Source organism: Poecile atricapillus, chromosome 8 (genome assembly GCF_030490865.1).
Source record: "Poecile atricapillus isolate bPoeAtr1 chromosome 8, bPoeAtr1.hap1, whole genome shotgun sequence".
NCBI lineage: Eukaryota > Metazoa > Chordata > Aves > Passeriformes > Paridae > Poecile > Poecile atricapillus.
The window spans coordinates 18,072,815-18,087,868 of NC_081256.1; the positions used below are offsets into that span (position 1 = coordinate 18,072,815).

At 42.2% G+C, this 15,054-nt stretch overlaps 1 protein-coding gene across 4 annotated transcripts in view; it reads left to right on the forward strand.

The window, feature by feature from the left end:
• The window catches only part of DIS3L2 (DIS3 like 3'-5' exoribonuclease 2), a 186,528-nt gene that overhangs the window by 7,109 nt on the left and 164,365 nt on the right, over positions 1-15,054 (forward strand). For 3 of the 4 annotated variants that reach the window (XR_009278081.1, XM_058843466.1, XM_058843467.1), the window contains exons 3-4: positions 11,099-11,257; positions 11,551-11,693. Coding sequence is in view for 3 of the 4 variants with exons in the window: in XM_058843466.1 (XP_058699449.1) it covers positions 11,099-11,257; positions 11,551-11,693 (302 nt within the window). In the remaining variant the exon portion in view is untranslated. Of the gene's footprint in view, positions 1-10,314; positions 10,536-11,098; positions 11,258-11,550; positions 11,694-15,054 lie in introns of all 4 variants that reach the window. The other variant, XM_058843469.1, reaches the window with a different exon arrangement.

The window sequence follows — 15,054 nt, forward strand, 5'->3', positions numbered from 1 at the left end:
AAGAATGCTGTTATCTCCCTGTCTGGCACCAGTAAACATGAGCCAGCAATCTACTAAAGGCCACAGAATCAGCTCAATAAATGGAGAATGTTGGTTGCTGTGGAAATCTTTAAAATGTAGCTAATCTTGCCAGGTTCAATGTAATGTTCCTTAGATGACGTTAATCATAGTAATAAGATACCGGAGAGAAGGGAAAACTGGATTTACTGTATGGCCCCATCTGAGAAACACATGAAAAATAGAATGCTCCTTTCTCTAATGGTTTAGCAATGTCATCACAAACATAAATTTCTCTTGCTTTTGATAGAAAAAAATGTTGCATTCCTGAATCTTGTGCAACTAATGTTTTTGGCAAACATCAGCTATAGTATGTGAGTTAATATCTGATGTATCCTCTCTTGGGGAGATGAGATCTTGCCCTTGCAGGATCTGTTTTTTCATATGTGATCTAATAACTGTCTTCCGTGTCCTTTACCAGAGCCCTAAGTACGCCGTGCTGCAGCAGGAGCCCTTGCCTTTGACAGCAAAGCTGTCACCTCTGTGAATGAAGGAGCTTCCTTCACCTACTAGCGCTCAAGTGAAAATGTTCCTCAGTGGAAACACTTGTTGCTGTTTACCTGCTACTTTTTTAAACTTTTTTTTTCTACTCACTAGCCCCCCATTATGTAGTGTCGGTAACTCTGTATGTCAGTGTGGTGTTGGTCCTTGGAAAATAATAGGCTCTTAGAAGAGTTGATTTTTAATTAATTTAAATATTTTCTTCCATGTGACATGTCATCAATTTATTTAACAAAGTTCCTCTTGAGCTCTTCAGTGTCAGTTTCTTATGAGATTGGGGTTTTGATGCCAAAGGTGTGAGTATGGATGTTAGTGTGTGAACTTAATTAAATCACAGCACATGTGCAATGTTTTAAACCTGTTTAGTCAAACTAATTAAATGCAGCAATAAATTTAGAATTGTTACCAACAGGTGTGTCTGGTTCTTGCAGTGTCATGTCCTGACCCTGTGCTGTTTGATACGTCTGTCGGTCACCAGGAAGAAAATATATAAGTACGATTGAAAAGGGTTTTTTGATGACTTGCAGAGTATTGAATAATGGGGGTAGTTACTGGCAGCCATCTGGATCACTTGGTGGACTGGGAGCAGGCAAAACAAAATCCATTTATCAGATTGCCAGCATAGAGCCGTGATAGCAGTGCAAGGAACCTGGTGAGGGAAGCAACAGCTTGGAAAAAAGTTTTGAGCTCTTGATGGATTAATCAGCTGAATGTTCTCCTCCTGTGAAATGCGGCCAAAAGGGTAATGTATGAGCATGGGAATTGGAAGATGGAGTATGGACTCTGTGCCTTTGGCAGGGCAGCAGCAGCTTCTGAGGTGTTAGTGTATCCTGTAGTGATGCCCTCAGTTTGAGGCGGATGGTGATGAACTGATGAATACTCAGAGGACAGCCATAGGGAAGATTAAAACGCTGGGAATTGTGAGTGATTTGAGGAACCCTGCTTCAGTTATCACAGAGATGCTTGGGGGAGGGGAGTTTTCAGTAAATTGCCTACATGGGGAACAGATGTTCAGTAATAGGCTACTCAGTTGAGCAGATTATGATATAACACATTTGAGGCTAAACAAATCCAGGCTTGAAATACAGCACAATTTAGCAGTGAGGGGGAATGACCATTGGAACAGTTTTACCAAGGCTTGTGGTATGTGGGCTGAGACCAGCATGTTTAGAAGCCCTGATAACAATTTCCACCCCTGCAAAACACTGTCATTCAAACAGGAATTCATTTGTAAAAGCCCTCTGTCCTCTGCTGTCCATGAGGTCAGTCAGCCCACACACCCTGGTCAGGTCTGGCCTGTTACTCAGGTAATGTCCCAGAGTCTCCTTCACCATGGATATCCAAGTAGGTAGGACAGGTTCTTTGCAGCTGAATTCAGTGGCTCTTGTGGTTCCTCTCTTGCCTGTGGCTGCTGTGGACTTCCTCTACAACTCTGGTCCTACCTCTCCTGTCCCAAATGCTGTTGCCCATCTTTTGCCCTCCCAGCCCAATCCCCTGCTAACCAGCACCACAAAATGCCGTGGGCTGCATGTCCCGAACTCCCTCTTGTGGGGAAAGCAAGGCTATGGAGAATTGAGACTAGGCTGGGGCAGGGTGGAAAACAAAATGTTGTGATCTATTGCATAAAATAATGTCTTCTGTGACAAAACCAAAAATTTCCAGGGTGCTGAAGGAAAATGTCAACACTAGCAGCTGCAGCCCACAGATGTATGGGGCATGTCCTGCCTTGGAGAATATTCCAGGCTCTCTGCAAATAAAAGCCAGAGGCCAAAATGTGGTTTTGTTCAGTTTGTATGTTTTTAGGCATTTCCCCCCACACTACTAGGGATTGTGATTTATGTGCCTACTGCACTGAGTTGATAGTATGGGGAATGGTTCATCAGCAGAATAACACATTCAGCAGCACCTTGGGTTACCTCAGGATATGTCGGAATCTGAAGGCAGTTCTTTGATTTCTTCAGCTGTTAATATCTTCTAGTATGTTAGCACCTCCTGTCAGGTATTTTGCTTTTCAAAGCCTCTTAGCTTCTTGTGTTCTTTGAGAAACTTGCTTCTCTCAAACTACTGAAGCCCAGAAAAATCAAAGACAGAACTTCCACAGTATTGCGTTTTTAAAGTGTTTTTCTTGAAGTCTTGAAGAAGCCTTTTCACAGTGTAGTTGCTAGATAAAATAAAGAGCAAAAGGTATTGTGGAAGATGTTTAGGGAAGATGGAAGGATGAGGGGGAGTGGAAGCAGCCCTGACCCACATCCTGAGGCAGGAATGGAAGCTTGGAGGAGTGCAGTCATCAGGCGGAGTAGGTAGCGAGGAGGTCACGAGCAGGGTGGAGCAGGTTCACAGAGAGTCCTGAAAACCAAAAGAGATGTACCCCCTCCCTGACAACACCACTGCACTGCTGCACGCAGCTGGAGCACAGTAACTATTTTGATAAACTTTTAGTCTATTGCTACTAAATGAATTTCGTCACCAGCCCTTCGTTCAGAGCCTGGAATGGTATCTTTGGCTCTTACACTCCTGTAGTATTCCTACAACACAAACCCTGCTGAGCAATTGAATAAAACTGCAATTACTGTCTGAGTTACTGAAGTCAAAAGCCTGTAAGCATGAGGATGCTTGGAAGTGTTTTGGAAGTGGAAGCATGGTGTCGTGAGCACATGCTCTTGGCTGTCAGGAGCAGTTTCCACAGCATTGTTTTCAGCAGCAGAAAGAATCCATTGTGCGTTTTTCTTCATTTCAGTTTTTCAAAGCCTAGGCCCTTTCTGAAAGCCAAAGTCAGCAAGAACATTTTCCCTAGTTCCATACTGAAATCTGGGGACGTGCAGCAAGAGTTTTTAATAAGTATGTACAGCTTAAAGCAAAAGAGCAGTGGTAACATGTGCCTTCCACTGTATGTGTCCTTCCCACCTAATTTTCATGAGTCTGGAAATGAGCATGTGTCTCTATTCCCCACTTTGCTTAATATCCATGGACATACCACTTTTTTGCTATCTTCATTCTTAAGTAGGTGTGTTTCTTCCTCAGTGTTTCATTTTAAGAGTGTTGGATATCTGAATCCTTTATGATCAGTTGCAGTGGCACAGTCACTTCCAAAGGCAGCTCGTGGCCCTAAGAAAAATCATGACAGCCTCTATTTCCCCACCTGGAGTCACTGGCTGGGGGATAGGCTGCCTGTCTGCAGCCAACTTGTTCCCCATGTGGTAAAGATTCCCTTTGTTCTTTTTTTATTGGACTCTTCTGTGCAGATTTTGGCAGACTTTCTGCCAAAGCTGTTTGGAGAATCACCTTCTCCAAAGAGGCAGGGTGAGAGATCTCTCTGGGTTTGTTCCTGGATGGCTGCACTGATGGCTCTCAGTGTGCTGGTGCACAAACACTGCCATGCCCCTAGACAACCTGCTGGCTGGCACAGGCAGAGCTGTGTTGTGTTGTAGAGAGTTGCTGGTAACCATTTGGGCTTTTCCAGTCCTTTGAATTGCTGCTGAACTCACATTTTAGAGCTGTGTGGAGAGGCCTTCGCTTAACACGATGTCTTCTCATTTTATTTTGATTTGTCTTGACGGTGGAAAGTTATATTTAGATTTATACTGTGGCTGGACCCTGGTGGCCCATGACAATGGGTCAATTAGTGAGGCCAGGGGCTTGGGAGCTGCCTTTGACAGCTGGATTTCAAGACAGCATCCACTCAGTTCAGGACATTAGCATAGAATTTACATTTTGGCTGAGCCTATGCATGTAAATGTAGGTTTGCATTGTTTCTCTTCCTTGAATGACTGTTTAATTAACTTTAAACTTAATTATGCAATCTGCCATCTGCCTAAATCCCTACACTGCTGTTATATCACCATTCTTTTCCAGTTCCAAGATATTCCCTTTTCTGGAAGTTTTCCCTACTTTTCAATGATTAAGATAATTTCAAATTGTTCACTTCCTTGGCTATTTTTGAGGAGGACTCACAGGAACGTTGTAGGAACTCTCTTAGCTTCATGGTCTGGCTTGGACCAAGCAGAGGAATGTGCTGCAGAACCTCCAGTTTAAGATTCTTTGAATTTACATTTAATGAGAGAAGAAGGATCTTTTATTTGCTTGTGATAAGGAGAATGCACTCTCAGATTTTCTCTTGGGCTTCAGACTGAGCATCTGAAATATTGCCTACCATGTTTATCTCCTGCAGGTCTCTGTTGCAATGATACATCACTGTACTGATAACATATCTCCAAGTCTTGCCTTTCCACTCCTACATCCCTAATGAATTCTTTCCCATGACATCCTCATTCATCTCTATTGCTTTGTCTTTAATCTTGAGCCATCTACTTTATTTAACCTCTTGGCTTCAAGATATTGTAAAATGCGTGGTGGTTCTGTTCCAAGGCTGTCCAAGAACTCCTTTACTTCATCTTTAGAGAAGTGTGAAAGCATGGCTGTTCCTAACAGGTTGGAGCAGAGCTGTGCTTTCAGCAAGCATGGTGGATGAAGTTTGGTCCTGCAGGTGTAGTATTTGGGCTCTAGCATAGAGATAGCTGCAAGGAGTGTCTTTAATTCCGGATATAGAACTCCTTCCCTGGGCAACTACACCAACAGCTGTCTGTGTTTTTCCTTTTAAAACTAATTAGAACAAAAAAGGATTTGGCTGTTACCATTAGTGGGGCATTTAATCTCCTAAATCCACAAAATATTTTGCAAAACATAAATTGCTTGTTACTTCTGGCCTGCCTGTGACCAGTGCTTTTGTTGACATAACTCACATTTGAGATCACTTCAGTGGTGTTTGTTGGTTTTGCCTATTGTTTTTGCCTGTGTGTGGTAATTTGATCCCGGATATTGTAGTAGTCATTTAAGTGCTTAGAGAGTTTTGACTTAGTCACTTCTATAATATGGTATCTACTGGATTGTCACTGGTGCATTAGAAATTCAAAACAATCTAGCAAATGTAATTCTGCTTTTAAAATTTGAGAGGGAATTATTCTAAAGATTTCTTTGAGCTGCAGAAAATATCAAATAGCTTTGAAATTCCCTGTTTCAGTATATGAAAGAGGCAGGCACAGGGATTCTAGCAAAACCACCCTGATGTTAATGCAGTTTGTACTGGCAAAGTGTCTTCTGCTGGGAGAGTTTATTTGACTTTGGAAAACGAAAGGGGCAAAAGTACAGCAGTGCCAGCAGTGGGTCTGTGCCTGTCCAGAGCTCCCAGCCAGGAGCTGCATCCCTAGACAACCTGCAGCTCATTAAAGCTCTGCAGAGACAGATTCACAAAAGTACCTGAGATGTGTTGTTCAGGGGCTGTGTAGGATTGTGGATTTTTTATGTCCCAGATGTCTTTCCAAAACAAGGCAGAGTTTGTGTTGGCTGAACTTTAGTATTGAGACTATTAATATACCCTGTTACACATCAGCATCCATAATGCCTCATAAAGTCGCAGATAGAACTTCCTGGCAGCTCTTGCAGAGTATTCATCTGCTAAAAGACCAAATTTGATGGTTTCTAAAATTTGCTTTGTCAACTCTGCCAGGAGTCAAGGGCCAACTTGAATTTACAGATCTGTGAGGTGATGCCTTGGGCTGCCTCATTGTTGGACGCTAATTCATTAAATCTCTAATAATGATGAGCAGGAACTTGCTTTATTTAACTTTCTGTGTTTAACCTAGTCTGACTTAAATGGGAGTGTGGGACTAAGCACAGGCTGGTATCAGGATAATTCTTGGCTGGTCAATTTCTGCTTTTGGGGCTAGGGCAGTGTTGGGTGATCCTTCTTTTGGTAGCTGCCATGTCTTCAAGATCATGGGTGTGTCCTTATCATGTCTTACTAAGTGCACAGCTGGGTTGTCTTGAAGAATTATTTGGAAGTTTTGAAGGAAATTGGTTTAAGTCATTGAAATAAGTCAGAAATGAAATGGAACATTGTAGAAATATGGACAAATATTTAGGAACTGTGTGTTAAGACTGTCTCATTAACTGATAACAAATGGTTCTATTGCATCTTATCAGTTCTGGGAATATGCTTCTGTTTTTTCTCATGCTTACACTAACTGGAAAACAGGGTTTTCCAAAGATTCCTTGCCATATCTGGACTGTGATCTTATGGTGGGAAACAATGGAAAATCCTCTTAGCAATAGCAGTTAGTGGAGCTGTTAGTCCAATCATGGACTAATAAGTAAATAATAGATGAAAGTATCTTGTATTGGAAAAGTTTGTAACAATATTGTTCTGTCCAATGCTTTCAACATAAATTTCTATTTTTAAATGTAAAAGGAACCATTACATGCTGAGATAGTGTCTGGGGTGGTCAGACACTGCAGAGGTGTTACCAGCACCACTGTGATGCTTTCACAGTCCTACTCACCCCAGGGAGCTGCCTAACTGTTACAAGGTATCTACATAAATAATATAGATGGTAAGAAAGCTGGAAGTTTGGAGGTAAAACTATCTGGTGAAAATGTAGATGCCCTTTGGTAGGAAAATGAGAAACTATTCCAAGATCTTCTTATCTTGAAATTCTCTTGGATCTCTCAAGTATAACTGGTTCTTGTTGGATCCTGGATGGGAGTTGTCATGAATGTGCCAATGAAGATTCAGTGATACTTTCCTTCTCTGCTGGTAGTAATCAAAGAGATTGTCAGGTGAGAGAGGGCAGTTAGAATGTTTTATTTTTGGTAAATAAAATTGAGGGTCTTGATTCTTTCTTATGTAAATCAATATGCAAATTTTAATATAAAATTAAAGACTTTCTGGCCTTGCTAACTTCGTGTTTAGTTGAGCATTTTAGTTGATTTAGTTGACCATTTAGTTGATCAACTGACTAATAGATGTAAATTTAATTAAATGCAGTACTTTTGAAAAGCTAAACCCTAGAGTGATTTTGTATAAATTATGTCAAAATAAGCTGATTTAAAACATCTAGCCTCCTCTCTTACTGTAAGACAGATCAATTATTCTGGGAAGTTGCCTGCATGCTTTTCCCCCCCCCCCCCCCCCCCCCAAATAAGAAAAGATTAATAGGTACTTAGGTTTAAAGACCAAACTGTGCCATTGTGTGATGTCATTGTTGTGATGGAGATGAATTGAGGTGGTTTGTATTTCAGATGGAGCTCTAGGGCTGTTTTTCCAGCAGAGCTCAACCAACTCCTGCATCCCTTCCGCTCCTTTTCTTGGTGTCCATGGTGAGAATAAAAGTGAGTGACTGATTGTGAACTGTTCTGAAAGCCCACCAATGCACCCACTTTTCTTTCATGCCTCTCTTGCTGTGGAAGTGGGGGTTGTGTGTTTCTACTTCCCAGAGGTGCTTGCCTTTGGCTTTCCCTGCTCCATGAGTGGAATTGCTGGTCCTGTTTAGGTGTTCCTCTTGTAGGGAGCCCCCATGCCTGGTGCAGGTGTTAGGATTTTTTCAACCCAAATCTCCCTCCAGAGGACTTCAAGTATGGAACAGTCAACCACCTTTCCTCAAATTATTAGTCCTTTGTCATATCCCATTGAAAATGGCAGAATATCTAGAAATCCCAGGCAAGTGTTGGCTGCATCCACAGGGAGCAGCTCTGCATCATCTGTGCAGCCAGAAAAACACCCAAACATGTTGCATTTGCTGCTTGTTGTGAATATTTGCGTGTTGTGCACTAGAATTGCTCTGTGTTCAGGCCTGAGTGGTTCTGCACAGCAGATGTTTGGTGCTCTGTGGTTGATTCAGGTCTGTTAGGATGGATCAGCCAACCTCAGCTCTGCACTTTAGTCTTTCTTACACTGAAGTGATTTTAATTTTTTCCTTGTATTCATTTACTTATTTATTTATTTAATATTTGGTTATTTTAATGCCTAGAATACAATACTACTTTATGTGACATCCTGCCATGAGAGATTCTGTTCTGTCTTACAAATCAGTCAACTGTAACACCAAGGAAAGAATAAGACTGACACACGTGGTGCTGGAATAGAGTTTAACCATGTTTGTGATAGATTTTTCAGAAAGAATAGTCTCAGTATATCCTGTGCTATAGAGTAGTCAAGTTACAGTTTGCTTTGTGGAATTATATCTGTTTATGCATCAGGATATTAATGCTGGGCAGTGGGGACAGCAGGAAAGCCCATCTTGAGAGGTATTTCTAACTTCCAGATTCAGGGGACAGGTGCATTGCAGAAACAAATAGTGACTCTAGTTGAAACAGATGGTGACCTGTAGTTAGGTCTTTTTCTTTTAAAAGAAGAAATACAAGAAATTACAGTCATGCAGAATTTGATGTGTTCCAGTTGAATGCTAATTGTGACAGTTGCCTGTGGCTTTGTAACAGGGGTGGCTTTGTTTAGCCATAAATGTCATGGCCAAGGGGGTCAAATACTGTCCAAAGTGGCTGTGTATAAACTGCTGTGCAGGCCAGCTATGTTGAAGCAGAGTTTGTTTTTTTGAGTGAATTTTATCTTTGAGTTTTGTTTTTGACTTTGAGCAAAGAAAAATCCCACCACAGAGCAAGCCCAAGGCTTAAGTACTGAAAATGTGCAGATGCCTCTCTTGTCTACCTTTTATCACAAAAAGATGCTTCTCCACCCTTTGCTGTACATTATTTTTGGCGGTTGGGGCCCTAAATTTTTTGAACCATTGGACAAGCCAAGTACTGGGACAACTCTTCTCTGCAGTGCCTAATTCTGGCTCTTAGCTCACTGCCCAATTCTTGAGACTTTTTTTTGCTTTTTCCCTCTGCATTTTAGTTTTCTGCTTTCTTATTTTTTTTCCTCAGCTTCTTCTTAATTATATGTTAAGATTTAGCCTCATTTTTATCCTGGGTTCTTTAATTCATAGTAGTATTTTCTGTGACTTGCTGTCATAGAAACGAGGGCTTTAGAGGACCTTCTGAGCTCGTGTAATCCATTTCACTACCTCAAGGAAAAAACTACTCTTCTTAGACCGACTCTGGCAGATATCTGTCTCACCTATTTTTAAGAACCTCCAACAAAGCAGATTGCATGACCTCTCTGGGTGAGCAGCCTAAAATCCCGCCTGTTGCAGTTCAAGTCAGATTCCTACACCAAAATGTCTCTGAAAACATACCCAGGAGCAAATTGTCTTGCCAGTTCTTTAGTCTGTACTTTTACTTTTGGTGTCTGTTTTTAAACATAACCTGACCCTTAGGACTTTTGTAAATAAAATTCATTAGGCAGCTGCAAGTCAGTTAATTTAGTTCCATCTCATTATGTGGGCCATACAGGTTGGGTTCCCTCAGTTGCCTCAGCTGAAACCTAAATTTGCTACTGTGCTCTCACCATGTTACAGCTGCGACCTCCTCAGACAGTCCTCGCCCTAGAAGCACCCTCAGAGTGTGAAAAGCTTGATTGTGTAGAAAAAAAGGCCCAGCTATGTTGTGTTATTGTGACTGAGAACAGAAGCCTCCTCTTTGTTTCAGCTTCCCATTTGGAGACATTGCTGTGGTGTGTAATCTCTTCCTGGACTGGTCTGAGCTGGCACCTTCAGTTGTCCCTCTGCCTGTCTTGGTGTCTTCCCTCCTGAATTAGGGGGATCCCTCCCTCCTGCTGATTTGCCTGTTGTTATATATATGAAAATTGCTTTTTCTCTGTGATTGGGTAAAGTAGCAGTTTTCTCTTGTTACACCATATTTTTTAAAGATCTCTGCTTAAGAATAGTTTTTAAAACATTTTTGTCTCGCTGCTGTGATGCAATCTGCTATTTCGTTTGAGAAGGATACCATAGGTAAAAAATTTGCCTTGTAACTTGGATAGCACCGTAGCAAATAAGTTGGCGTTGCACGTTTTCTGACTTGCAGGTACAAGCTTGGACCCAGGGAGCGTAGCCAGGAGGGGCTGGAAGGCAAAGCTGTGATGACATGTTCAGTATCCAGGTGGAGGGCCAAGAGGGCAGCTGCGCGGCGCTGGGTTGCATTCCAATGTGCTGATCCGTGGAACAGCGTTGGCATACGCTTTGGAAGCTGCTGCTTGCTCTCCTGGCTGTAGGGAAGGGGCTGAGGTGATGGCAGGGAAGTAAGGGGTGAGTCTCTGCAGAATATTTTCATATGATTGTGGCCTATTCTGAGCAGGCTGGACATTTGGAGCTTTGGCACTTCTTCCTGGTGTCCTTGTGTACTGTGCTGCCTCTGGTAGCTCCAAAGTTAATAACTCCAGTGTGGGTTGTTAAGAATTTTTTTTTGCCTCCATGATTCCTGAACTAGTTAATTAAGTTGTAGGGAGGTTATATTTTCTCACTACTTGGGGGCTTAATGGGGTGGAGACTTTGGAAACAGTTTAACAATTTTACATTTTATATGCTCTAATGAATTTCCCAGAATTTTGGAAGGGTTGTCTTGAACTTCAGCATCGTAATTTCCAGCGTTTTATTTATGCTAAAATAAGTTAGTGGTGTATTATGAGGCCCAAAGAGCCAACAGATTACAAGTGAACTAATGAAGACATTGTTTCTCTTGGATAAAGGCTACGACTCATGGTTGTAACTTGTACTGAAGAACTAGAGACCATGAGCTTCACCAGGACCACAAGCTGGCACTGGGGTTCCTCTTCCTTTCCTTGTTATTTTAAACCTGTATTTGATTTCAGGTGCAGAAAAAAGAGGGTTTGCAAGGACCAGAAACAACTCTGAATCTGCAAGAACTCCCCAGAACTTCGATAGGAAGAGGCAACTCTCTGAATCACAGACAGAAACAATGAACAATTCAGACAGCAGAATAAATCCCAGACAACTGGGAACTCCCAGAGGTATTAAAGCAGTGTGTGTACACGCTTCAGGAATAAGCTGCCTTGATTCCTGTGCTTTAAAAGATGGGCTGGGATGAATGCTATTGGCTTTAAAATGAGCTCTAAAATACTGTTGATTATTTGTAAAATATGATTATTCCAGGCTTTTCAGTGTTCTGAAGTCGGGTGCCAGTGTTTCTAGGCAAACTGTTCTCAAAAGTTCAACTTTGAATATAAAGTCTCTGTACAGATTCTGTTAAGATACACAGACATGTTTGGTGGGCAAGGTAACACTTATGAATTTTTGTTTGCAGGAGGACCCTATGCTGCTGTCCCAACATCAGGTGACAGAAAGAATCTAAATAAACCCACTCGAGGGAGGAGGAAGAGTATCTTTGAAGCCTACATGTCAAAGGAAAATGTTTCAGCAGGACTGAAGAGGGGAGAGCTAATTCAGGTGCCTGAAATGTACAGTGTCTATGCTCTTGTGATAAGTCTGTGGAAATCACAGGCAGTTTTTGGAAATGAGCAGCAGTTGATGACAGGGAATTGATGTAGCACTTGTAGATGCCAGAGCAAGATATTTTCTCTTTTTCAGGACATTCTACAAGTGGGATGGAATTCTTCTACATTCCTCTGAAGTAGTTCTTTGTTTCATTTCATGTTCTGTGAAATTCCTGATCCAGTGATAAATTGCAGATTTCTGGTTGAATAGTCTTCTGGCCATGATGGTCATTACTGGGGAGACACTTTTACAGATGATGCTCAAAACAACAGCAGTTGCTGGAAACCTCAGTCTGTGTCAGTGTAAGCAAAACCAAATGCCCTTAGCAAGATACCTGTTGCTGAAATTTCTCACAAAAATATTTGTGCTTCATATTGGAGCAGCAAAACTGTAGCCATCATTAGGCAGCAATTCTTTTCTAAAGAATGTGGGGGTGGACCTGCTGTCCTGTCTGCTGGATACAGGAGATTTACATGAAGGCTGGCAGGGCTCAGATGGAGAAGAAGAGAGCATCCTTCTACCACATTCATAGTAGTCCTCAACCTGGTGTAATGCTCTTCAGGACACACCTGGCATCCCAGTGAGATCAGACTGGCTGGAGAAAAAGGGCCAGTGGAAGTCAATGAGGGCATGACATCCATGCTGAGGCACTGTTTACCCAAACATACACAGGTCCATTGCCATTTAATGAGTGTTGTGGTGCTGGTGAGGTTGTTTTCATCAATACACTGGAGTCTCAAATAACATCACCTCAATTTTTGTCTGATTTTTTTTGTTATAATTGCATAATAATTCTTGTGTATCATTATAATGGCATAATCTCTGGAGGTGTGATGAGGATTTTACATAAAAGTAAAATTTTCCATAGAAGTGGAATCGGGATGATTCCATCCTGAAGACCAATCTCATGCATTCTTAGCTTTGAGAGAAATCATATCCCTGTTGATGATCAGCATGGTCCACTGGGCTACTTGGACCATAGGCCAACACACTTTTAAAGATCATCACAGACATCTGCAGTGGGAAGCAAATGGTGAGGGAGGAAATAGGAGCCTTAAGCTGTGACTTCCCTCATGATTGCACTGGCATATGGAATCAGCTAAAGCTTCTGTCTTACCTTCAGGAGTGTTTTTGGCACCATTTTTGGTAACACAGCCTGATAGTGTTAAGTGCAGTGCGTGCAGACTGCCTATGAGGTCAAGTGCAGCTGCACTTGATGAGGCACATCAGGCTATGACTACTACCTGAGAATCCCATTGAAATGCTGAGTCCCTATGGACCTGTGATTGCATGATCCCTGGCAAAAGAATCCCTGATTCTTGTAAATGTGTAGTGTCTCCTCCAGGTCATGTGCTGCGTAACTGGAAGAGTCATGTGTGCTTTCTTAGGCTCTGTCTGTTTCCCTTTCATCCAATTCCACATCTCAGGGAAACAATTGAGATTGTAGAAGCTGGATTTAGTCATTCAGAGCTGAGTGTTAGATCATGGGCATCCCAGCTCAGTATTTCTCATCTTCAGTTCATTCATCCTTACGATTTCATCAAGACCATTCATCACTGCAGCTTCAACCAGGATAGGTGAGATCCTGAGAGCAACTTTAGTGAATGGATGAATATTCAGTGGTTTTCTCTACAGTGGCAAGAAACAGAATGAACAAATTCCTGTTGTGTTAATCCCAAAAGCAGGGAATTGTTCTGGCATGGTAACCTGCAAAAAGGCTCCACAAGAGCCTATGGAAGGAGAGGACAAACCTATTGGTCTGAATCTGATGGTCCTGAGGACATTGGAGTGCTCCCAGGCAGCAGCATGACTCTCTGAACATGGGCTGTCTCCTGGAGCATCCTGGAAACACTGGATCTGCTTATATTTGGATGGGAATTTCAGAGCTCTGTTAGGGAGAAAAGAGCCTACCATAACATTGAGATTCTTGCTGGACCTTGGCAATGCAGCTGTGCAACAAAGTGTTCCTGCAAGCCCAACCCACAGAAACTACTGGCAGACCTGGAGATTGCTCAGATGACAGACGAGTGCCGTGAAGATTAGGCAGCCCTAGATCAGGAAAAGTGAAAGGTTATCTTTATGGGTGCTGACGTCTGTCAGTAATATTGATCTTAATGGCTTCTGGTGTCTGACATAAGTCATGTTTTGATAAGTAGCACGAGAAGTGTGCCCTGCACATTCCTGGATTCATTTAGTCATGCGATGTGTCCGGAAGTGCCCTTCCACAGGAAAAGGGATCTGAGCTCAGGCGCTTACGAGTGCACAGAATTCCCACCTCCCTGCCCTTAAAACTGCAGGGAGCAAACGGCAGGCGTGTCGGGCTGGTTGGAATCACAGCGGATGGCCTGAAGGCAAACAAGACTGAATAACTCCTGCTTTGTTCCCAATGATGGTTATACACAACAGATGAAATCGGGCTGTGTATTAAAGAGCATTGACCCAAAGGACTCTAATCATCCTCTGAAGCCTCAGCCAGAAACTCATGTCTGCTCCACGCCTCCAGCGTCTCCCAGACCCTCCCTGCAGGGCTGCTGGGGTCAGGCGGAGCGAACAGAGGTGCAGAGCCTGCTTTACTGTTGAAAGGATGTTTTTCCTTGGAAAGCTGTTCTTTTGTGGGTGTGAAAGCTGGGGTTTCCCTGATTTTCATTGATTGTTTTTTCAAAGGAAGCCTTGGTAGCAATCAGATACTTGCAAACCCTGATCTTTTTTTGGTGTTTTGTACATGCATACGAATCTAGGCATATGTGTTACAATAGTTGTTATAAACTGCTTGGTTTGGGATGCTTGAAGTTTAGTCTGAGTACTGCTTGTCTGGGTTTAGCAGAGCAGCTTGAGAAATTGTGACCCTTTTGTGTCTCACTGGAAAAGTTCAATAAGGTTAGAAACTTTATTGGCAAGAGCCTGTGAAGCTGCCTTGAATCATCAGAAAATGTTTTAGAAACCTTCCTGCAGACCTTGTTCTTCCCTTTCATAACAAAAGCCCTAATGACAGAAAAACACTGATAAATATAGCAGCTATTATTTGCAAGCTATTGTAAAATAATACAACATTAGTGTGACATCATGAGACTCTGCAGCCAGATCCTCACCCCCCAATACACATATGAGAACAGTTGTTCATTGCAGATGGGGAGAGTGACTGGTTCCAGATATGATATCACAGCGTGAAATGTACAACATTGTAAATAGGATTTTCATGGGCACAGATAATAGGGCCCATCTGCTTTCTAAGATAAATTTTGTGAGTTTCTTGCTTAAAGGAAAGAGCTGAAGTTTTTTAATGTTACTTGACGTAAGAATTCTAATGCTGATC